The sequence below is a fragment of the Colias eurytheme genome, chromosome 20, assembly GCF_061535395.1.
Source record: "Colias eurytheme isolate Ceu_HAF_F1 chromosome 20, ilColEury1 Martin Lab GWU primary, whole genome shotgun sequence".
NCBI lineage: Eukaryota > Metazoa > Arthropoda > Insecta > Lepidoptera > Pieridae > Colias > Colias eurytheme.
Window position 1 is genome coordinate 2,295,313 of NC_142999.1, and position 24,473 is coordinate 2,319,785.

Here is a 24,473-nt window from a genome sequence, read left to right on the forward strand (position 1 = left end):
TTTATTTATTAAAAAGCACACTATACACTCTCTTTTCAGAAAATAATTTCAAAACGCACTTACAAATTTCTAAATAACAGAAAAAATTCGATCACGATGCGGGATTCGAACCCACTTCACTTCTTTAAAGAATGTTGGTAACGATACGCTCGTCCTAACTGATACATATTAATAGTAGCCACAAATAAATTGACAGTAAAAAGGCTGTAATTCTTCGGTTTTATCACTAAAGAGTACCTTGACCATATAAAACTTGAAATTGAAAGGGAAACGCATTGTGGTATTGACAAGGATTCTGGTGGCCTAGTGACGTCGCCCAATCCAGCTATTACCAAACCCTGGAAAATGAATTTTATGGTTATTCTCAATAGATGTCAAATTTGTCTGCATTCGATGGACAATCTATACATACTTTCGAAAGTACTGCGATTTAGGTGCAATAGAATATGTAATTGTGTATAACGCAATGTCTTATTCTAATGCATTCAGTTATAATTGGTGGTCAAAATATGTTAACAACTACTTGAAATACAAAAAATAGTTGAAAACATAAGGCTTTTAATTACCTACCCATTTAAAAGCTGGTGCCCAGAAAAATATTGTCTTTGGTCCTAAAAAAGAATTATTCCATTGAAAAGTTACATTTGGGGTTGCATTTTTTAGAGGACGCAATTTTATTTTTTTGATGTGTAGGGGGGTTCAGTGTGAAGCTATCACCAAGTTTGTGGGGTCGCCACCCTTGTCCCACGGCCGCCATCTTGAAAATTGCGGTTGATATGGTTTTTACGATATATCTCTTTAACTATTTATTTGATAAAAAAAATTGTTAACATTGTTTGTTGCAAATTAAATTTTCTACAACTTTGGTCCAGTAACTTTTTGTCGTAGAACTATTTAAATAAAAAAGTTATAAGCGAAAATGTTCAGAAATTAGAGATATTTATATTTTTCAATAAAACTTTTTTTTATCATTTTACGAAGAAATGATATCAGACCATTATTGCAGATTGTTTTTTGAGGAACAACTTTTATATACAACATTTTTTCATTAAGTAAATAGCTAAGATTTTACAGCGCTCCGAAGTGAGTACTATTTTTCAGTACTCTTAACTATACAGTATACATATATTATGTGTGTACTAATAATAATTAATTGTCATCAGTAATTGTTTTTAATATTTTTAATAATTAATAATTAATTTTGCAATATCTATACTTATAATAAATCTGTAGAGAGGCCAATTCTGTACATGAAATATATTTAAAAAAAAACTATGAAGGGGTGATAAGGGATCGCTACTGATGCCAAAAATGCAATCAGTAAAATTTTTGTCTGTCTGTCTGTCTGTCTGTCTGTATATTCGTTATAGAAACAAAAACTACACGACGGATTTTAACGAAATTTGGCACAATTATTGTTCATACTCCTGGGCAGGTTATAGTAAAAGAATCATGTAAATCGGTGTAGAAACACCAAAGTTATACATAAAATACCCTATAAGTCATCGCGCGTGAATACAGAATCATGCCATAAGGATTATTTTTGTGTATCAGTTGCCGCGTTCGACGCGCTTCGCGGCGGGAGCTATAAAAAGGCGGCGGGTCCGCACCCGTTTCGCGTTGTCACGGCATCACGTGTGAACGGCTGAACCGATTTCGATAATTCTTTTCTATTATATTCCTTGAAGTACGAGGATGGTTCTTATGTAGAGAAAACGTAAATATGTACCACGGGCGAAGCCGGGGCGGACCGCTAGTTATTAATAATTAATTATTGACTGAACTGCGCGTTTTTTTTTACGTCGAAAAGCAGGGCTGAAATGTTCTGCAGTGTGCTTCCATTGTTCTGGAGTCTGGGAAAAGAGCCAATAGCCATTATATGTATAGTTAGGAGTACTGAAAAATAGTACTCACTTCAGAGCGCTGTAAAACCTTAGCTATTGACGTAATGAAAAAATGTTGTATATAAAAGTTGTTCCTCGAAAAACAATCTACAAAAATGGTCTGATATCATTTCTTCGTAAAATGATAAAAAAAAGTTTTATTGAGAAATATAAAAAGCTCTAATTTCTGAACGTTTTCGCTTATAACTTTTTTATTTATAGTTCTACGACAAAAAGTTACCGGACAAAAGTTGTAGAAAATTTAATTTGCAACAAATAATGCTAAATTTTTTTTTATCAGATAAATAGTTTAAGAGATATATCGTAAAAACCATATCAACCGCAATTTTCAAGATGGCGGCCGTGGGACAAGGGTGGCGACCCCACAAACTTGGTTTTAGCTACTCACTGACCCCCCCATCAAAAACATAAAATTGCGTCCTCTAAAAAATGCAAGGTTAGGCCTAAAAAATGTAACATTTCAATGGAGTAAATTGCGAAGTTAGTGATTGTTTGACTCGTTTAATTTAAATAAGGGTGGCGTTACGGTAGCGACCGTTTTATTTAAAATAAGTACTCGGGCACTTGCACTGGTTTGAATCTGTACCTAGCAAGAAATTTTGAACTATTATTTGCTGCTTATAGCTGGACACTTTTAACTTTATATTACGATTCCTCTTATCTACAGTGCATTTATTAGTAGTAGCAAAAAAAAGTAGATTAGTGCCAAGTTCGCGCCAAGTGATATTTAAAATTTCCACAATGTAATTTCCCCAAGTTTTTAGATTTTCTTATTTCAAAAATTTTTATTCAAAGTACAGACCTGCTGGATGTTCCCATAATGGGCGAAGCGGTTGCGGTATAAATCTGTCTGCCACTGAAATAATACCTTTGTATATTTTCGACATTTTGAACACAAATTATTTTATAGTGTGATCCAGTTTCATTCATGAACAAATAATTAAGTTATAAATATCGTCTGGAAGGTCTGGATCATTTATTTTATTTAAAAACTACTCAAATATTTGCATTAATCATTTAAACCATTTGTCAGTCGTTAGCTGACATAGTATTTTCAAGGTATTTTCTTTTTATAGCTTTTTATTATGATCACAAAAGAAGGAGAGAAATCATGGAGGAAAATAAAAAAAAAGAATGAAAATAATGAAAAAAGATTTATTTTTAAAAATGATTATAACATACGGATACAAAATATCGGATAACATACAATTAATATAATGACTAAATGAAATATGGCAAGTAATTAGGTACACTTGGTAAAAAACACGTAAAAAACAACTTTGGTATAACAATGACTTAATTTATGCTTTATTAATTTGTTTGTTCGATATCGTATGGCACATATACACATTTTAGTGGAGCTTAGAATATAAGTACTCAATTTGTTGTTGAAAGTGTAGTACGTTAGTGTTAGGTATACCTACCTAGCCCTATATTAGCCCTAGTTTAAAATAATATTTGGAAAATCCAAAAGTGCACGCCTCATAATTTTTTATAAATATTTATTAATTATTATTTTTGTTTATTTAATAACAATTAAACCACATCGAATCAGACCCTGAAAAATGAAAGGGTTCTATTCCTGAGCATACTCAAGCGTAAGAGAAAAAAAAAGACTCGATTAGTAAAGTATTTCGGTCGCTATCGTGTTAACAAGAAAAAGGATCCGCACATACAGACACACGGACGTCCAAGACAGAACTTTTTTAAACTGTTTTTTAACTAGTTTACATAACAAAAATGACATCAAAAATATCATGAACGTTAAAAATAGTGTTTTTTCTTAATATGTGTGTGTATGTATTATCTTACAAGTGCAATGTATGATACATAAAGACATTTTAACCCTTAAATTGTCACCCCTAGATAACTTGTGTTTATTATGTCCAAATTTGGAGGATGTGTTGGAATTAGGATAGAAAAGAGGAAAATGAAAAAAAAAATTAAAAATTTTAATTTTTTCTATTGTTTTCACTATGTCACATAAAACGGACACTGCCAATTATATGTACATGTTCGAACCGTCACATATAACGGACATTGCACATTATTCCTGCAACCGTGGTACATGAATACAATGCACATTTTCAACTCTGTAATTCAAAATTATTATCAAATTATAATTATGGACGATCTAGAATAAGCTTTTCAAACATCTGTCTTAAAATGTTGGTTAAAACTTTAACGATATCGTTAAAAATAATGGATTTTAAAAAACGACACTACCAAAAATCACAGCCTAAGAATATGCTAAGAATTGGAATATAAATAGTATTACATAGCCTGAGAACTTATCTAATACACCAAGAAAGTCCTCTTCCCATTCCTTATATTGTACAGATTGAAATGTGTTTGCTTCATCGTATGCAAAGAAGTCGTATACCATGCCTGAAGTACCAAAACAAACAGGAAATTTAAATCGCTTTTTTTTGGGTTCTTTGGCATATATTATATCCATTTTCTGCCAGTTTTTTAATTTGTAAGGTATTATTATTTTAATTTTTCAACATTGGGTGGTATTTCTGGTAAGTAACATCATGCTGTGGCAGAAGAACTACTGAGAAGTAGGGAAGATTCATCTCGCACCGCATGTAATGGCTGTAATTCTGCAGCAATAATATTTTGTTGATGGTAAAAATTCTGACTTTTTGGGTCTTCATTGTGTCTCAAATCAATATGTCGTATAATTCCGAAGGTATGGTGCTGGGGGTAAATGATTGACACTGTTATCATAGTGAAATCACTCCCGTAGGTCTACATTTCCTTCAAAATCGTCATCTCAACTCAACGCCAGACTCTTCAGCTTCCGCCAGAGATAGGTAGGGAATTTTTTATTGATTGCCAAGTCATGCTCCTCTAAAACATATTAAAAATAGAGAAAAATATATCAAAATGATGACGTTGAAAATGGATGGCCTTATTGGCAACGTCCGTTACATAGGACATGTGAAGAATACCCTAGTATATACTCCAAGTTGTCAACGTCCGTTTTATGGGACATCGTATATAAACTAAGATTTGTATTCCAAATATTGTAAAATATGTAAAAATTATGTCAAAATACTATACTTACAATCGTATTCTAACTAATAATATAACATTATAAGCAAAATAGCCAAAATACTTACAGTTATTATCAATTTTATCAGGAGAGTCAAGAGATCCGTTTTTTGCAATTTTCAAATGGTCACCATTCGCGACTGTACTTCGCTTTGGTAAAAAAACCTGCATGTACGCGAAGGACATAGCTAGTACCTTCCCAATAAATGGATTAGCAAAGCTTAGGTCTGCTATAACAGCGCCAGCATGTGTGTAAATACTATGTCCTTTAAAACGGACGAAATCAATTTAAGGGTTAAGTTTGAAAAATCAGATGTTTTGCGCGAAGTGACAGTAGTACCCACCTCAACGCTTCGCTTATGAGGCGTGCAAAAAAACTTTAAATTTTAAAATAAACAAATAGTATAGCCGTATAGCTAATGTTGCATATTTATAGGAAGTAGAAACTATTTCTTATTTTAATAATAAGTACATGTTGTTCCTTGTATGATCTGTGTATTGTTAAAAGGACAAATACTGCACGTAAACCCGCATATCATTATGTATGTAAATGCTAATTTAAATACTGTTCTAAAGTAATAAAACGGAATGAATATTGGAGTGTGCATTGGTTATAATGATACGCACAAATACAAACACAGTGTGCACAGTAACAACGGAATAAAAACGTTATCTAATCTAAGCTAATATAAAGAAACAAATATTTTAACAATTTAGAGATTCTGAAAAAAAATATGATAAAGTTACTACTTACTTACTACTTAGATATTATGTTCTAAAAATATAACTAAGTAGTTAGGTATTTAGTTAGTTAGTTATGTTATTATAAAGAAGTACATATAAAAAAATTTGTGCATCTTAACTTTTATTTTAACTAGGTAGGTACCTAAGTAGTTAAGTAGGTATAAAAGTTTTCACTTACCTAGTTGTAATGATATTTTGTGCTCTATAATAAGTGCTGATTATTAATAATTGTAAGTACTTACATAGTACATATAAAGATAAAATATAGATATTGAACATGACCTAGGAGTAAATTCGAATTATAACAAAAAAAGGAAGAATATAACAAACTTGTGTTGATAACATAGAAAACAGTGTTTTAAAAATATAATTTAGAGAAGTGAACTTTATCGCTATTTTCCCTTGTATGTATTATCCAAAAGTCGGTTATTCCTTCTTTTCCAAACTTCTCTGATAGCTAAACGCGCGGTAGCACTGCACGGCATTAGCGACACCTAGCGAAAAATTACACAGTGACAGAGCGTAATTAATCGGACGAATAACCAAGCAATATCTGGTCCAGATCAATCCTGTGGCCGCTAATGTAGCTGATTGTGTTGGTGATACTGTATCTAGCGGTCTGCGGTATTCATCTAACGATGCTGCAACTAGAGCCTGAAAATGGTGGATACTTTTAAAGCTAGTAAAATTGTTAACTCTAAGGTGTTAACACAACCTTACATTTTCGAACTATCTAGTCTAAGTATATTGTGGCTGTAAGTACTATTGTGATGGGATGGGAAAATTATCTTGTTATTTACAATCTAAAGACAATTATTGAATACATAATCAATAAATACATGCTAGTTAATTTCATAAAAAATATATGAGTATGATTTAAAATTTAAATAAAATGAACTTTGTATATCAAACCATCGGTTGTAGGAGACGCGGGTGTGTGTTATCTAGATTAAGATCACTAATTTATATTATCTAAGTACATAGAGCAATTCAAACATCAATAAACGTTTGTTTGCATAACAAGTCACATGATTTCTGTATTTCAATGATAATATACTATCATACACATACCTATTTGTAACTTAACGAATTTTCCACTTGCCTTATAATACAAATATTAACTGAGGTAGAAGCGGCATACGCGTAAAACATGTTCCGTCTGAAGGCAGCTAATTAGCCGGGTTGCGTTTAGTCGATCACGTTTCTTATTGTTTTTTGGCTAATAGTTTAATTCTATCTTTGTCTCACTATGGAGAACTTGAATGTATACGTTACTATGTTTAATGTTTGTGTGTGTGTGTGTGTGTAGAATGTTTAAGAGATAACGCGCCATGCGGAACGACTTTAGGGCTTCAAATTTTAATTGATAGTTTGTTCTGGCATGTTCGCATATACCGCGTCTACGTCAGTAATCAGTATATTATATTATGTATGCTAAGCCACATGCAAATATTTGAATCCATGATACAGGCGTGCCGTTTCATGTACATAGCACATGCATAAAAAATAATGGATAAGAAAGAAAAGAAAATATTGCAATAGAAAAATATATTTTCTAACCATAAAAAGGTGTTACAAAAATAGTCATCTTTTTCGTATCGCTTTATTTAACATGATTTTTAATTGATACAATTTCATGATTTATAGAGCATTATTTAAAATAATTCGTAATAATTAATAAATAATAATTAAAAAATGTTACCGCTTTAAAGGTTATACGTACGGTCTACTTTATTTGTTTTAAAAATTAAAATACTTTTTATCTTTATAGTTAACAACATTTAATAAGTTTTTTTAATACTTTAAATTATACTCAATTAAAACAAATTTAAATAAACAGTTTGTGCGTGGCATATCGAAACATGAATGTCCTATGTATATTATACCTATTATATCCATACATATTTTTTTTAAAAGTGAAACTTTTATTACATCGCGATCGTCTCACACTTTTTGGTCTGTGTAGCGCATGTCGCGTGTTTTTTTTTGTGTGGTGTCTCTCAATGTTAGCCAGAAGGGCTTCTACATTTTAACGCGGACGCGGGGGTGAACTGAAGGTTCACCCTGGTAGCGACATGCACAAGGGCGTCCCCCCTTGACGGGGACCACGAACCTCGGCTTGAGCTGTCGCTTGAGTGGAGGAGGCCAGAAGGGCCCTAATCGGACGGGATGTCGCGTGTATCGCGGCTGCCGAGTAGGTATACCTACTCGGCAGCCGACCGTCACGCGACATGCGCTACACAAAGCAGTGTTCGGAACCGTTCGAACAGTTTCACTTTTACCGTGGTTTCATAAAACCACACAACATTTTTTATATTTATTACCTAAATAATGCTCTATACATAGTCGTTACGTATCGGTTTCTATCACAGATTGTCGAAGATTTAAAATACATTTTCGAGCACCGTTACCTTATTTCTATATATATTCTGCACATGAGAGCTCTATACATTTATAAACTTAATACCTTATGATGAAATGCAACTACGTTAACCCTTTGAGCTTATTCAAAAATAAATTACCTATCTGAGATTGACCCCTACTAATAATTTGTACAATGAATGTTTGATATAGAACTATTTAATGTTTCAATGGAGTTATTTTAACTTGTCCTTAATTTAGCATACAATGATTTTTAAAAAAAAACATGTACTAATTATAGAATCTATTTTGGAAACTACTGTTTCTAAGTTTTATATAATTTAGGTGCGTTAAAGTTAAAGACAAGAACAAATTTTATCAATTGACCTATGAATAGTCCTACATCAAATGTGAATGAAATCCCTGTTAATCGTATGAAAAATCATTTGCCCGCTTTCTTAGCTTGTTCGTATTTATACGCTCTACCAATTTGGTAGAGACTTGTCATCGCTACAAACACGTTAACCGCAAATAGACTATAGTTTTTCGGTATGATGACGAGCGAGTAACGTGACCATATGATCCCAGTGGCGGCTAGCGATGCTGATTGTGGAATGGATAGGGTCTCGACAGGGCGCTGTAAGTCTCCCAAACCGGCCAACACCAAACCCTGAAATGTGTTAAATGTGATGAGATATATTGTGATTGTGAGCCGATGGTACCACTTATTAGTATATACTGGCAAATATTTGTATTTAATGTGATTTTAACTTGATTCTTTTAAAAATAAAGATGTGTATTAGTAGTTTGACAGATCAAGTAAAAGGGCAGGGCTACCTGATGTTAAGTAGTCAGCACTGTAAATACTTGTAGCACTGGTAGAGTTACAGGTGCTATGCCGGCCTTTGAATGATCAGAAATAGTAATGAGAAGGGTGTAAACCTAAGATGCTTGATGGTCTACCTTCCCATAATGAGACTCAACAATTATGACCTCAACAAGCAGAATATGATTTTATTTGTTTCCTAATGAGTAAATATCAGCTTGTTTATGTTATGTTTAATAGTGTTGCAATTTGAAAGTGTTAATAGGTGGTGATGGTGCAACTCTGGCATTGGTTTTTATCACCATGTAAATGCAATGATGATATCTTTGAAGTGACCTGTGGGTTAACAAATGAATGGTGATCAAAAAATTTTTGTTGCATGCATGATACACATTTGGACATGCCTCAATAGCATTATCAATTATTTGCCAGTAATTATATTATGGATTTTGAAGGGAAGAATCAAGAAACATTTATTTGACTCCATCCTCAGTTGCAACTTGCAACACTAATATTCAGTGGCCCTTCTGTATTTTATAACAATTGGATATTATTATAAATTCAAATAATTGTGTTATTACTACTGTACTGTTGATATGAAAATTATTGGTTTGACCTACTAATAGACACATAAAGAATTAAATTTAAAGGGTTTTAAAATTGTATAATGATTAAAATTACGCATTTGAATAAATCGCCCTTTACAATGTCGCACAATATGGTAACCTTGAAAATATGTTATCGATAAGAAACACTTACCCATTTAAAGGCTGGAGCCCAGAAAAATATTGTTTTTGGACCTACAATAATAAAGATTTGTAATTAATAAATTATTTATTTAATATAGTGACGATTATGGAAAATATTTAAATAGTAAATGTAATACCTGCTTCATGTTCCCATAGTGGACGTAATGTTTGAGGTACGAATCTGTCTGCCAATAAAACAACGGCCTTGTATGCTTTCGACATTTTTATAGTGATTTATGTTATTAATTTTCTTATTGAAATTAATAAAATTTATTAATTTTAGTTGGCCGTGGTAAACCTGTCGCCTATCCCGACGAGACCCTATCTATTAATTTGTCAAACGTCAAAATCGTTATCACAATTACACAGAAAACTAGCAGCAATTCTGCCGCGTTCAAAATATGGCAAAGTTAATTTATATTTGTTATATACAAATTATGTTTACTGGTTTTAATAAATTTATTTTCAATAAGTTGTATTTCAACTAGATGTATTCATTATAAAAAAAATGTGTGGTGTTATATCAAGGATATTTGATTTTTAACGTTTTTCTCAGTAATCGACTATTATAAAATATAGTAGATGCACATCTCTACCTGTTTATACATTTATTTTAAGTAATTTTAAGCATTTTAGGAAACGACTTGATTAATTTTAGTGCCTAGGATATGTCTATAATATCTTCATAATACCATAATATTATTTCGTGAGTTACACAATCAAAATTCGAAGCAATGTTATAACTTTTATTGAACGCATCCTATAGAAAGAAAACATGGGTGCTGGCTTGCGCGTGTGAATGTGTCAGTGTAATTTATTTTCTTATTTTCTTTGTTTTACTTTTTATTTCAATGTTATTTTTTAGTTTTCATTCTAATTATATCTAGTTCTATTTCTTCAATGAACTTAATACAATAGTTCCGGTGTGAATATGGGTACGAGCACAATGGGCAGTGATTTACATTCTGATAAGCAGGACAAGCTTTTGAAGCTCCAGGCTCGAAAGAAGGAGCTCGAGCAGATGTTAGCAGCTAAAAATGAAGAGCTATACAAACTTTGTGTTCAAGAAGTTCAATTGACGGGTGTTATGCCACCGGAAGCCCCTCTGAGCCCAGAGGTACCTCAAAGAGAAAGATTAGGCAGTATTCGGAGTGTGGATCGATCTACAGACGGTACTGATGTTCAAGATGGCTCTGATAGCGCTTCTAGACGGATTAAAACTTCTACAGATCGACATGATGCGGAACACAGTTTACGTAAGAACATTTCCCATCGATTATCTACGCCGTCCATTTCCGGTGTATCCTCTAAAAGCGTTCACCCGAGGCAGGTACGACGTCCTGAAACTAGTTGTTCTAATTTTTTTCCATCGCCGCCACAAGAGCGCAACCCAGAAACGTTTTCGATGCATCCTTCTCATACCTATCCATCATTAGCTAATCGCCACGAAGGTTTACCTAGTGATAATATACATAATGAACTGCAGCAGGGTCCAGTGTACCGTCACCACACTATGGCAACAGAATATACTAACAAAATATATTATAATGGTCCTACAGAAGCTCATAATGTGTCTCGGTTGAGAGAAACACACTTTAGTTCTAGCCACCCAGATATAACCACTCATTATTCGCATGGATCAATGGCTCAGCATCCCATGCCCCCACAGAATGGAATGCGAACAACACCTTTATTATATCAATATGCGTCACAGCTAAAAGCTCAAAGTCAACATCTAGGTGCCGTAACTCATCACCACCAAATGCCAGTACAACCGAAGAGACGACAAGATGGTGTTCGCAGAAACACGTTACAAAGAACTCAGACTTACCACCTAACTTCTCATAGTGATTATAACCATCACTTAGAAAACATGACAGATGCATACAGACCTCCACCATCAATTTACCAGCATAGATCTCAAACAGACATACAAGAGCAACCAGTAGATAGAATACATATTTCGATGGAGAGGAACATTCCTGTTCCCAATACTTTGCCATTACGAGAACGAAATACAATCAGGAATCCCCTGCATTTGCAGCTGCAGGTAACAACTGATGATTATGATGATAGGCGGCAGTGCCACGACCCTCTCAGTCCAGTCAGTCAAATGTCAGGGTATTCGCAAAACTTTGACTCGGTGAGTATGAATAAATTCTCCCCTGTCTCTCATGACACTAAGTTAAAAGAGAAACAATGGTATGAAACGTCTTTAGATTCACCTACGCGAGAAGTGCCGACTCTAAAAAAGAGCGCAAGTTTGAAACGAACGCCGAGTATAGGTAATTCTCAGCCCTACGAAATAATGATATCATCGGGGCGGCATACAGCTATGCATAGTCCGAATCATGTACCGAACAGTCCTCCAGTGTTATCGCCGAGCGCAATTTCTTTGGAATCGCCGAAAAACTTAACAGTAATAGAACAGGGTAAATGTATACCATACAGAGAAGAAACAAAGCCGTTCGAAATGTCCGATTTCTATAAATATTCTACAAAGTTCCGGCAAACTAATGTTCCTAAAGCGCCCCCACCTCATCCAGTACAAAATGTTAATAATGTGTACAACAAATTGCCCATGGAGTTGCCTCATTTTAGTCAGGATCATTGGCACGGAACAAGTAAATAATTGCGTAGTTTTTAATATAAGTTATTTGGTTTTTGAATGCTTTTATTATGCATTATTTTGGTTGGTTATAAGTACTTATAATTTAATTTCAACAGATCTCTGCTATATTATACTCTGTATATTTTGTAATGGGGTTAAGGGGATTGCATTTAATAATTCAATTGAAATCTATTAGGCAAGTATGACTGATGAATATAAAAAATATATACTGTGATAATAAAGTACATCATGTACACCATGACAATAATTCATAATAAAAAAAATCTGTTTTGATTGTACAAAAAAAAAAACATGAAATATAAAGGGAACTGTATTTGTGTATGTTTAAAAAATAGTTTCTAATTGATTTAAATGTGTTAATATATTATCAGGGTAGTTACAATGCAATGCTTTTTAATACTTGTTGCCGTTTCTCATTATTTTTAGTGTGTTTGATAACTTTTGCCTATGAGGGTTGAATAAATCCCACCGCTTAATATTATTGCCAATTTATACATGTATTTGCACTTTGCTATAGTATAATCTAATTTTTATTGTTCAATTATGAAATTGTTTCATGCTATGTTCAGAATCAATTGAAATTTGCCCTTAGATAGAGTGCCTTATGATATAAGATTACTTTAAAAAATGGTTTAAACTGATTGAAAAAAAGTAATAATATCTAAACTAAAACTAAATACATATATGTAAACTAAACTCAAAGAGTATTTATTACTTATATAGATTTGTGTCTGGTATATTTTACATACTTTGAGTTATACATTTCATAAGATGATTGCATAAAGTTTTGAGCAATTAGAGAAATTCTATGTTGAGTTTATTGTAACATAAAAGATGTGTGCGTGTACACACGTAAGAAGTGAAACTTCTTTATGACCTTATTTTTCAAAATATAATTTACTATATGCAACTTTACAGAAATACGTTGAATCACGCGTGGTAGGGATAAGAAAAAGATGGCGCGTAACGGAAAAATGTCACGCGTAACGAAAAAATGTTACACTAAATTTTTTCTAACCCCGATAAAGAAGTTTCACTTCAATTATTTTGATTACGATCAGAAGTTTTGTTTAGAATTGAAAATATAATAATATAACTATGAATGAATATTTCTAAAATTAAATCAGCACTTTTAACAAAGAATAGGAATAAGTTTTAAAATATGTGTTAATACTTACAAAGTCAATTTAAAAGGTCATAATATTTTTTCTAGGGTTAAATTTTTAAAAATAAATATCATTTAAAAGTGCAAAATGTATGAAAGTATTGTTTATGTATGCATCTATAACAAATTAAATGCCTTTTATTCTTAATACTGATACTAAGACTTAATAAAAACTTGCCAAGAAATAATGATAAATGATAATTGCCTTGACCTGTCGTCCATTGCTAATTTCTACCTAGAATACATATTATTGTATATAATTTATAGTTTTAGTAGATAGATTTATAAATATGATGTTTTGAAGCAATTGAGAATTGCCATGTGGGAAAAAATAAATATTTTTGTACATTGGTTTAAGTCAGTGCAAATGCACAGTTTCATGTATTGTAGTTTTAATAAAGTTATGATTATAGTTAGTCATCTTTTTATTTACCTTTTTTGGATTCTAAGGAAAAGAAATCTAATCTGGTACTTATAATATCTCTTATCGCTTTGGGTATGTCCATTGATTACAAGGATAGGCAAGTCTGCGTCTTATTTTATTGTTTTAGTGCACCATTATAAAATTTACTAAAATGACCTATAGCACAGACTAATAATAATATACTACGTATACAACCTATAGCAAACCATTGTACATGACCGGCTCCTTGGTACAGTGAGTTACACATGAGCGTAGAACCGAGGGGTCCTGGGTTCGATTCCCATCGGAGACGAAGAACAAAAAATGTCTCAGTCTGGCAGGACACAGAAGGCTGATCACCTACTTGTCCCTAAAGAAAATCGATCAGTGAAACAGATGTATGGATAATGCATCTGTCCCTTACCCCACCAGGGGACACGGGACTTCACTTTTTTAAACAATTTTACAGCTTTCTGGAAAACTAACTAACTACATAGTTAGTTACCTACATAATAATTTTAACATTTTTTTTCTCTTCAGGACTGTATTATTGGAGGGTTTTCAGTTCTGATGATAGCTTATTTTTAAACGCTTTATATTAAGAACAGAGTTAAAAAATATATGAGACGTTTTTCTCAGAATTCGGTTATTGAGTAGTTAATGTGAGAACCTGTATAAAGATCACTCGTGCTGGTAAAAAAAAAATGTGTGCGTGTACACACGTAAGAAGTGAAACTTCTTTATGACCTTATTTTTCAAAAAATAATTTACTATATGCAACTTTACAGAAATACGTCGAATCACGCGTGGTAGGGATAAGAAAAAGATGGCGAGTAACGGAAAAATGTCACACTTAACGAAAAAATGTTACACTAAATTTTTTTCCAACCCCGATATAGAGTTTCACTTCAAAAATTACTACACAGTCCATAGATCGATAAAATTGTGCTCATTAACACATTATATGTGGGAAATACCTATCCGTTTTTATAGCAATAGGAATATTCCTCATAATAAATATTAAATGTCAGCCCTAATCATTATCAGAGCTGATAAATTATTATTGTTCTTGCTTGCATGTTGCAATCATCCAAGTACCAATGAATAACTATTGGTTGTGATGGAATTCAGGGAAAACTATATACCTATGAGATTTAAATATCACACAATCCAATGTATACCTTTGAAAGCAAGTAGATCAATAGATAGGTACCTATATAATATCTAAATATGTATTTGCATTGATAATAATTATTTTAGGTTTAACGCGAGGTAGACAAAATAAAAAGTAGTCGTAATAAAGATTTATTGCATATTCAAAATGTAGGTTCTTATATGATATTTTGTAGTGGAAAAATGGTCCAAAAATGGTTATGAATTAATAATGACGTGCTTTCATTAATTTTGCGATTAATGCTTCCAGGGATCTTTTTCCAGGATTGAATCCTCCGTTAAGATAATCATCATCGCCACCTGAAAATATTTGAGTTAGTTTAAGGCTTTCTAATAGACTTAAAAAGGAATTAATTTATGTAATTTCATGCCAACGACGTTTCGAAGGTGAATTACATCCATCTACATCCATCTAATACTATGTATTATAAAGGCGAAAGTTTGTAAGGATGTACGGTTGTATGGATGTATGGATGTATGGATGTTTGTTACTCTTTCACGTAAAAACTACTGAACCGATTACAATGAAATTTAGCACACATATAGAAGGTAACTTGGATTAACACATAGGATAGTTTTTATCCCGGAAATCCCACGGGAACGGGAACTATGCGGGTTTTCTTTTGCATACGCGGGCGAAGCCGCGGGCGGAAATCTAGTCTTTTTATAATTTCCTCCAATAGCTTGATTTAACATTTTTTGTTATTGTATTATATTAGTTGTACCTAGCTTTAGCGATTTGAAAATTGCTTGGCAAACAAATATTTGGTCTAAAATTGGAAATGTTAGTGCAAATATTCGATTTATATGTTAGATTTTAACGTACAAATATTGGTAATAACTTATTTTCCATATCATGATGACAATGCGACTTGACTATTTATTTATATATTATCTAACAAAGAAAAAACATACCAACTATGTATAATAATAGTTACAATAATATCACGTTTGATAACGCCGTTGTACCTGCTTATATCGATTATCTAATATCATTAAAATCCAATAAAATCTCGATGATTCAAGAATATAAAAAGGACCTACGTATTAGTCAGGGTCTCGTATTTTAAATTTACCTATATACCTATTGGTCTAAGTTCCAGAATTAAACTACATTAAGTGTAATAAATAGGTAGGTATCTAATATAGTATTTTATTGTATTATAGTATCAAAATTCAAAAGCCCACCTTTTAAACCTATTCGAACCCAGTATCGTGGAATATTTAAAGAAAAAAAAGGGTTTTGATGACTTGATCAGGAGTGAGGAGGGCGAGCATAAAAACTATCGTCAAAATGTTCCTAACGTCGTTGAGAGCATTTCAAATAGATTGATTATCACAAAATAAAAAATGCTCTCAATCACGATACGAATTCTTTAACCAAAGACTAAAGGTACAACTTATACCTACTTTGACCATAGTTTTTGTGCTCGCACTTTAGCACAATTATATATTTTTTTCTAATGTTTACTTTTATGCAGCTATTATAAGTACCTAACTACTAAATATATAATAGAACAAGTTTTTCACTTACCAGCTCCATTAAGTTGTCCATTAACACAGCCTTCATCCCACATGTTGATACATCGCTTACCGGGGTTGAAACCTCCGTTTAGGTAGTCGTCATCATCCCCTGAAAATGTGTAACAATAAACATATGAATAAAGAAATAAATACCTACACTAAAATCATGGACGTATAAAAAAAGACGGACGGTATATCGCCTAAACATTGAGTGAAGCCTAGTAATGGCGGCGAAACATCCGTGTGTGTGTGCCATGTTGCCATGGCAACAGCTGTCGTGATGACAATGGCGGCTGTATTTTTTTCTATAAATTTTGTCGTAATAATTTTGTAATTAAAACATAAAAGAAATAACTTGCTTCCCTGTGGAATGTAATCCCTTGTGTTTTGTTATTTAAAATTGCACTGTTGCGACACCATTTAACCACGCAAGACGGCATTTTAAATATTTTTTGTGAAACAGTGATGCAGTTAATCAGTCGGTAGTTCACGAGGTAAGGGCGGCCGACTAGCTTACTATGGTGAGAGTGTGTGCGTGTTTATTGTCTTTACACGATCGCTAGCTTACTATGGTGGCTTCACGTTGTTTGTTCGTAATACGGCGTCCGTCTTTTTTTATACGTCCATGACTAAAATAATCTATATATGACAAAGTCCTATTGGGAAATGGGAAGTCGATTGTATGTGAAAATAATGATGAATAGGAGTTTCCAAAATTGTTTCTTCGATTCTCTAAAACTTAGTCTTAAAAGTAAACTTAAAAGGTAGATTGAAATAAGAATAAAAGCAATTCATTAACGAGTTAAAGCCCGCGATCACGCCTTAACCTAAGTATGTACATACTTAGTTACTAATATAGGTACCAACTGCTTTATTTCATGAATAAACTGTACAACTATGGAAAAGTGGAAAACAATATACGAAGTAATAACAGAAAAATACAAAAAAATCTATAATCTAAGTAAGTACATACATATATACCTACTGCGTAAACTTAAAAAATAAATAAGGACATACCTGATCCCGGTAGTTGGCCATTGGCACATCCTTCATCCCACATGTTAACGCAACGACTAGAAGCTATGGAAATTAAACAATTTTAAGAAATTTAAGTAGTTAAGGAATTTATTATTTTATAAACAGCTAAAATTAAGTTTTTATACTAAGTACATAAATTAAATAAAAAAATAAATAAAACATTTATTGATAACAAACGAAAAAGTATACAAGCCACACAGAAACAGAAAAAATAAAAATAAAGTAAGAACAAAAACATGGTAAAAAAACTTAAAACTAAAACAAAATATTACACAATCAAAAACTTACAACCTAAAAATTAGACAGGTACTGTGCGGCAACGTCTGTTATCAAAAGGGGCTTCTCAGTATAAAGCTGCAGTGACTTTTGAGTCAACTAGCAGCACTGATTTTCAGAAACCCCTATTGACAGTCGGAGTTACAGCCTGTGTGATGTGTGTGCGTGAGTGAGTAAGTGTGTGTGTGTGTGCGTGTGTGTGTGTGTGTGTGTGTGTGTGTATGTGTATGCGTGGGTGTGTGTGGGTGGGTCGGTGCGTAGGTATATAAATAAAATAAACGTAAAACATATAAATAAGTAAGAACTATATAGGATTCAATAATACAGTAGATTAAAAAATAGATATACATATTAACTATAAATACTTACTATACTTACAATATTATTAGTGATGAAATATGGTGATAGACACTACAACGGGTACTAAGGCTGATTCGTAGAATTTAGAAGGTAGTTTCGATACTTGAAACGAAAGCTACTGACTGATGTTAATTTAGACAGAGGCGGAGGGAGATCGTTCCAGCACTTTGTGGCCCGGTAAGTGAATCCACCTCTAAAGGCTGCGGTGTGATGCTTCGGAACTGAAAGTTTTACGCTGGCGAATCTTGTACCATAGTTGATTTCACTACGTTGTCCCAACCATGCCAACTTGTTGTACAGATACAGTGGTATTTTTTTATGAATTATTCCAAACAACAAAGTGGCAAAGTGTAGTTTCCTACGTCCGTCCATATTCAAGATATTGGCATCTCTCAGATAAGGACTGACATGGCTTCTGGGCGGAATATACCAACAAAACCGCGCACAGGCATTCTGCACTCTCTGTATAGCAGTATTAGTTCGAGCCAGCAGTCTGGGTCCGTATACAGTGTCAGAAAAATTAAATTTAGATAAGACAAGGGCATCGCACAGACGAATACGCAACTTTAAATCTAGATATTTTCTTATCTTGTATAATACTTTTAATCTATAAAAAGAATTAGAAATAACATTATTTATGTGTTTTTCGAATCTAAGATTCTCGTCAAATACTACTCCCAAGTTACGTGTTTCGCGTACGCGTTCTATTATATGATTATTCACAGCTACTTGCGGGTTATAGTGCTCAGATATTTCTAAAGCCTTAGGACTGCCTATGATCATAAACTTTGTCTTAGACAAATTCAGGACCAATGAATTGCTCGTAGACCATGCGAATACTCGACTTTCTTTCGTAGACCATGCGAAATTAGATTAGGCACTAAAGGTTAATAAAAGTCCCATGGCCATTTTGGTGCTTAATTAAACATTAAATTGTAATTTCCACATTACAATCATAGTCAATGTAGTTTCAATCTTCAAAGCTTATAGTATTTACAGTTAATGCGAACTTCGTAGGAGAATTATAGGTATCGCACGCTGAGAACGAAAGTGACCTAATACGAAATTCGTGTTTTTTGGGAATCATCAAAAAAGTGTTCGTAATTTACAGAACTATTTACAAATCATGTCATAATTTGTTCGCATGCAAAGTTATATAAGATATTAAAGTCTGATATCATTTTAGAGGATATTGTCCACCCATACAATCCATAAAAAATAAATTAAATTAAATTTAAATATTTTTTATCTTTTTTTAAAAATTACCATTAGATATTGGGTCACTTTAGTACTGAAAACTTGTAAATCATCTTTGACTAGTTTGGGAATGAGTCACTTTAGTATTTTTGTTCTATGCATGCATTTGGACGTAACCTGAATTATGTCATCTTAGTATTAAAATATTAATGGGAAGTAGTCTAATGAAACCAAATGTTAACTAAGAAATTATATTTATTGTTTGTTAAAAGACTCATTTTTACTATTTACTTAATACCTATGGGCAATCAACTCTAATATTGGTATTATTAATCAACAAAAAATTATACTTCAGTATAATTAATTAAAAAAAGTAATACAAAAGTGCAGTTTTAGTTAGGAACTAGCGGTCCGCCCCGGCTCCGCCCGTGGTACATATTTCGCAATAAAAGGTAGTCTATGTTCTTTATCAATGTCTAAAGATTATCTGTGCCAAATTTCATCAAAATCCGTTCAGTAGTTTATGCGTGAAAACCATACATACATACAAACCTTTCCTCTTTATAATATTACTAGCTTACCGCCCGCGGCTTCGCCTACTTTGATTCAAACCTAATAAATTATACACTAAAACTTTCCTATTTAATCACTCTATGTACTAAAAAAAACCGCATCAAAATCCGTTCAGTAGTTTTAAAGATTTAAGCATACAAAGGGACATAGGAACAGAAAAAGCGACTTTGTTTTATACTATGTAGTAGGTATAGATTTATTTCGCACCTCTTAAAGTGAAAGTTTATATAAAAATTTTTGCTCAGAGCAGATAGATAAATAGCGAACAAAACGCAAGTAAGATCCTGGGAAGTACTAAGTAAAATTCTACTAACAGCTGCGAGTGAAAATCTAGGTAATGAGATACGATGCAGAAACAAGTGGCCGAATGCCAAAAGGTTACTAACGAAAAGAATGAAGCATACCTATCGTTACAGCAGACCTACACTTGCAGACGAGAGAGAGCATAAAGCGCGACGAAGGAAAAAAAATAACTACACAAGAGAAAGAAGAAGAAATGTGTTGATGTCAACTTGAAGAGATTGCTAAAAGTTTCTCAACGAAGGACTCGAGAAACTTTTACAGCCAAACTAATAGAGGTAAGAAAGATTTCAAACCCTCAGCCTACCTCAGCTTGTAAAAGTAAAGATAGTGAGCTACTAAATAGTAAGAACGATATTATTAAAAGATGGAATTAGTACTTCCAAGAACTGCTAAATAGCACAGAAACTGCTGAAACACCTTCTGCCATACAAAATTATACTAACATCCCAGATATCTCGCTGCCTACAAATAGACGAAGTTAGATTGGCCATTAGGAAACTCAAAAATCATAAGCCACCAGGAACTGATTACATCTCTGTGGAATTGCTTAAATATGCTGAAATAATAGCTTTAAGGAGAAATTTTATGAGCTGATAGTCCAGGTGTGGTAGTCTGAAACGACGCCCTGTTAACTTTTCTTTATTCTTTCTAACACATTGCATAGGTACATGAACCACAGACTAAGTACAGGGTTGCCACAACAATGACATAAGAAAAATTATAGTTAAGTTTTTCTAAAATAATCTAATACGCCCGATGAGTGGAACATCGCAGTAACATAGGGTATATATTACAGCGGTGTGTACAGCACAAGAAAGATGACATATTTGATTGCCAGAATTATCACGGTATATCTCTTTTAAACACGGCATATAAAATCTTCGCCTATGTCCTTTTCAATAGAATATCTCCATACACAGAAGACAAACTAGGCGACTACCAGTACGCTTGGGGCCCTAACCGTTCGACTACTGATCAGATTTTGAAACACTTGAGTTCAATGTCATAACACACCATATTATTTTCGTGAATTTTAAAGCTGCATACGACAATGTTCACCGAAATTTCCTGTACCAAGCGTTGACTGAGATCGGCATTCCACCACAATTGGTGTCACTTACAGCAATGACGTTAAAAAAATAAAAAAGCGTCGTTCGGATCCATTCAGTATCTTGCAACCTTTTAGGGCAATGGAAGGCCTTAGGCAGGGTGATGCGCTCTCCAGCCTTCTGATTAACATAGCCTTAGAAAAATGCATCCGAGATTCCAGAAATTGAGACATCGGGCACTTTATTTTTCGAATAGATACAAATACTGAGATACGCGAATGATTTAGACCTGGATCAGGAGGACGCTACCAGCAGTGATCCTCTACTGCTGTTAACGCATATCTTGCTATAGACCAAACTGCCCAAAAGCTCGGTCTACAAGTCAAGTTCGTGGCTGTACGTGACTTTGTGTACCTGGCATAATTAATAACAAACCAGAACGAAATATCTGCAGAAATATGTAAACGAATTATGTCTGATTCGGCCTTCTAAGATATTTTTGATCGAAACTGCTATCCCGAAACATAAAGGTACTGCTATAAAAGACCCTACTAAGACCAGTACTAACATACGGGTCCGAAAGTTGGGTCCTGAGCAAAAAAATGAGGATTGCCTGCTGGTGTTCGAGCGAAAAATCCTTAGACGGATTTTCGGTGCTGTGCTGGAAAATAGACATTGGAGAACGCGGTATAACCATGAGCTTTATGAAATGTACGAGGAGCCGAATGTCTTATAGACCATAAAACTAGGCCGTTTACGCTGGGCCGGATACGAGGCACGTATGGACGACAAGAAGGCACCTCTGCGTCTTCTCTATGGAAAACCAGATGGGCCGAAGCTCCGATGGTTGGATGGCATCTAATGATTGCTGTGAAAATCTGGAGAACTCAGACAAAGGACCGAGAGATCTGGAAGAAAATACTGGACCAGGCCAAGGCCCACTAGCAGCTGTAGAGCCTCAGATGATGATGATCACTCAGCGAGGAAACTCTTGTATTTCATGATAACTTTTTGGGTATGAATTTTTCGTTTTCTTTTTCATTTTCTTGAACCATTTGTAATATAAAATCATCTTTAATCTCTTCATATAATGACCTAAACATAAATATTTAAACAAATTATTATTGAAACAACGACATAAACTTTAATACGCCATAAAATTAACTTATCAAAATATTATTAAAACGGCCTATTTATACATAATACACTTAAACAAAGAAAGCATTTAATAAAGTACAGGCATAACGAGAAATATGTCGTTACCTTTAGAATAGTTGATAATACAAAAATGACTTAATATGATTTAAGTCACAATTCATAAACTGCATTTTAGTACAAAAGTGACCTAATACGAATAACGGTCTTGTTAGGATTAGAACATTGACAAAATATTTACTTAACTTTCGGTAAAAAAACGCCGCAATCAGGATTAAATCACTTTAAAACTAAGAAATGTAATCACCGTGCCGACATAATACTAAAACGGTCACTATTTTAGCGGAGGGACGTTTAAAATACGCAAATTATAAAGAGACGCAACATACGTGTTTTTCGGTTTCTAGGTGACATAGGATAGTTTTTGATTTATTAAATGATAGAATACCTTATTCTGAGTCATTTTATGAGTATAACTCATTTTTGCAAAATTTTGAGTTAGGTCACTTTCGTTCTCAGCGTGCGGTATGATAATTGTATACGTAGTATATTATTATTAGTCTGTGGTATGACTATCTATAATAATTTACTTACTCAAAGGACGCGGGTAACTCACGGCTGGCTTACAAAGAGCCAGTACCAAAATGCAGCACAGTATAAAAAATCCTTTCATTTTTAGATCAAACTGATGAACTGTCCGGATTAAAACTGAAGTAAGTTTATCCAATTCGAATATGCCTTTTTATACTGAAAAAGTTAATTTTACGGGAGTAATCTACCACTTGAGATAGCGAATTAATAAACCCTGAATTTAATTATATTTCAATAGATAAGTGCCACTTGAAATATTTTGGGGAAATTTGATTAGGTATACCTAAAGGTTATACCAAGATTATACTGGATAGAATGGTCTCTGTGTTTTTAAGTCTTTGATCATGCTCTGTATCTACATAGATACTTTTCTCACCGCATTTTCCTGAAATTTAGTAAGTAGATAGATTTTTGAGAATAGTGATACCAGGGTAAAGCGAAAGAGGAAACTGTCAGTAAATATAAAATTTATTTATCTGAGTAAAAAAATTGTGATTATTTTAGGTAATTGCTCATTAATTTCCATTATAGACTGTTTTGTATTGATTATTGATGTGTTCATAAATTCAACCCTAGTAGTAGGGTTCATATATTTGTGTGAAAGATCAATCAAATTACCTATGAGGACTTTCTCATCATAAAATCTTACGTGTATAAATTTACGTTACAATATATGTTACTGCTTCACGCAGAAATAGTTCATCTAATCTGTATGAAATTTGGCACATAGATAGATTAAAATTTATAGTCTAGATTAGCAAATACCTTATATACGATAGTGAAGCCATTGAATTAGATGATAGAAGTCTATACAGGTAGGTTATCTATAATACTAATATTATAAAGAGGAAAAGTTTGTAATTATGTATGTATGTATGTATTGTTTTCACGCATAAATCTCTTAACGGATTTTGATGAAATTTGGCACAGACAATCTTTAGACCCTGAGAAAGAACATAGGCTACCTTTTATTACGAAATATGTACCACGGGCGGAGCCGGGGTGGACCACTAGTAACTTATAACTTGAAGATGAATTAGGTCTTATGGGCCCTCTTCACAATGGGTAGAGGCAATAACGATAGGAGAGGGTCTAAATGTCTATGATCGGCCGTCACTGTAAATGATTTTTCAATCACCGTATTGGCGGCAAACATCGACGATCATTTGTTGGGCCAACGCCCCAACGCTGCCCATTGTGAAGAGGGAGAATTTAAATCAATATCATTTGAACCTTGTATCTTGGAGAGTGCATGTGTGCTTAATCATTGATAAAAAATACTCGAAGACATAAACAGAATTAAAGCAAGTCATAATTTGATTCAATTACATCGTATGAATCATAATATTATAACAATAGCAACAAGTTTATATAATAGATACGAGTACCT

The 24,473-nt window shown here is 33.3% G+C and overlaps 4 protein-coding genes across 5 annotated transcripts; 1 reads left to right on the forward strand and 3 right to left on the reverse strand.

Annotated features, from left to right (window-relative positions):
* Positions 1–116: 116 nt before the first annotated feature.
* On the reverse strand, positions 117–2,791 carry LOC149899509 (mitochondrial pyruvate carrier 2-like). Its single transcript, XM_090114071.1, has 3 exons — positions 2,707–2,791; positions 571–611; positions 117–338 (listed from the first exon to the last, which is right to left on the reverse strand). The coding sequence occupies exons 1-3, from the start codon at positions 2,789–2,791 to the stop codon at positions 117–119; spliced, it is 348 nt and encodes a 115-aa protein (XP_089970197.1).
* A 3,247-nt stretch (positions 2,792–6,038) lies between these two features.
* LOC149899510 (mitochondrial pyruvate carrier 2-like) lies at positions 6,039–9,968 on the reverse strand. Of its 2 annotated transcripts, none has more exons than XM_090113918.1 (3): positions 9,782–9,968; positions 9,655–9,695; positions 6,039–6,362 (listed from the first exon to the last, which is right to left on the reverse strand). In XM_090113918.1, the coding sequence occupies exons 1-3, from the start codon at positions 9,864–9,866 to the stop codon at positions 6,135–6,137; spliced, it is 354 nt and encodes a 117-aa protein (XP_089970044.1). In that variant the 5' UTR covers positions 9,867–9,968; the 3' UTR covers positions 6,039–6,134. The 2 variants fall into 2 exon arrangements, with proteins under 2 accessions (XP_089970044.1, XP_089970043.1); XM_090113917.1 differs by lacking the exon at positions 6,039–6,362 and adding an exon at positions 8,350–8,739.
* A 449-nt stretch (positions 9,969–10,417) lies between these two features.
* Positions 10,418–12,984, forward strand: sstn (stepping stone). The gene has a single exon (XM_090113638.1). The coding sequence runs from the start codon at positions 10,576–10,578 to the stop codon at positions 12,274–12,276; it is 1,701 nt and encodes a 566-aa protein (XP_089969764.1). The 5' UTR covers positions 10,418–10,575; the 3' UTR covers positions 12,277–12,984.
* A 2,201-nt stretch (positions 12,985–15,185) lies between these two features.
* Positions 15,186–23,187, reverse strand: LOC149899512 (uncharacterized). Its single transcript, XM_090113588.1, has 4 exons — positions 23,087–23,187; positions 17,559–17,621; positions 16,552–16,650; positions 15,186–15,317 (listed from the first exon to the last, which is right to left on the reverse strand). The coding sequence occupies exons 1-4, from the start codon at positions 23,163–23,165 to the stop codon at positions 15,223–15,225; spliced, it is 336 nt and encodes a 111-aa protein (XP_089969714.1). The 5' UTR covers positions 23,166–23,187; the 3' UTR covers positions 15,186–15,222.
* Between the last annotated feature and the right edge of the window lie 1,286 nt (positions 23,188–24,473).

Coding starts and splice junctions, on each gene's coding strand:
- LOC149899509 (XM_090114071.1), bottom strand. CDS start 2,791: ATGTCGAAAATATACAAAGGTATTATTTCAGTGGCAGACAGATTTATA. Junction 612..2,706: donor ATTATGGGAACATCCAGCAG/GTCTGTACTTTG, acceptor ATTCTTTTTTAG/GACCAAAGACAATATTTTTC. Junction 339..570: donor GGGCACCAGCTTTTAAATGG/GTAGGTAATTAA, acceptor TTCATTTTCCAG/GGTTTGGTAATAGCTGGATT.
- LOC149899510 (XM_090113918.1), bottom strand. CDS start 9,866: ATGTCGAAAGCATACAAGGCCGTTGTTTTATTGGCAGACAGATTCGTA. Junction 9,696..9,781: donor ACTATGGGAACATGAAGCAG/GTATTACATTTA, acceptor TTATTATTGTAG/GTCCAAAAACAATATTTTTC. Junction 6,363..9,654: donor GGGCTCCAGCCTTTAAATGG/GTAAGTGTTTCT, acceptor CACCATTTTCAG/GCTCTAGTTGCAGCATCGTT.
- sstn (XM_090113638.1), top strand. CDS start 10,576: ATGGGTACGAGCACAATGGGCAGTGATTTACATTCTGATAAGCAGGAC.
- LOC149899512 (XM_090113588.1), bottom strand. CDS start 23,165: ATGAAAGGATTTTTTATACTGTGCTGCATTTTGGTACTGGCTCTTTGT. Junction 17,622..23,086: donor GAGTTACCCGCGTCCTTTGA/GTAAGTAAATTA, acceptor TAATTTCCATAG/CTTCTAGTCGTTGCGTTAAC. Junction 15,318..16,551: donor TGGACAACTTAATGGAGCTG/GTAAGTGAAAAA, acceptor AAATATTTTCAG/GTGGCGATGATGATTATCTT.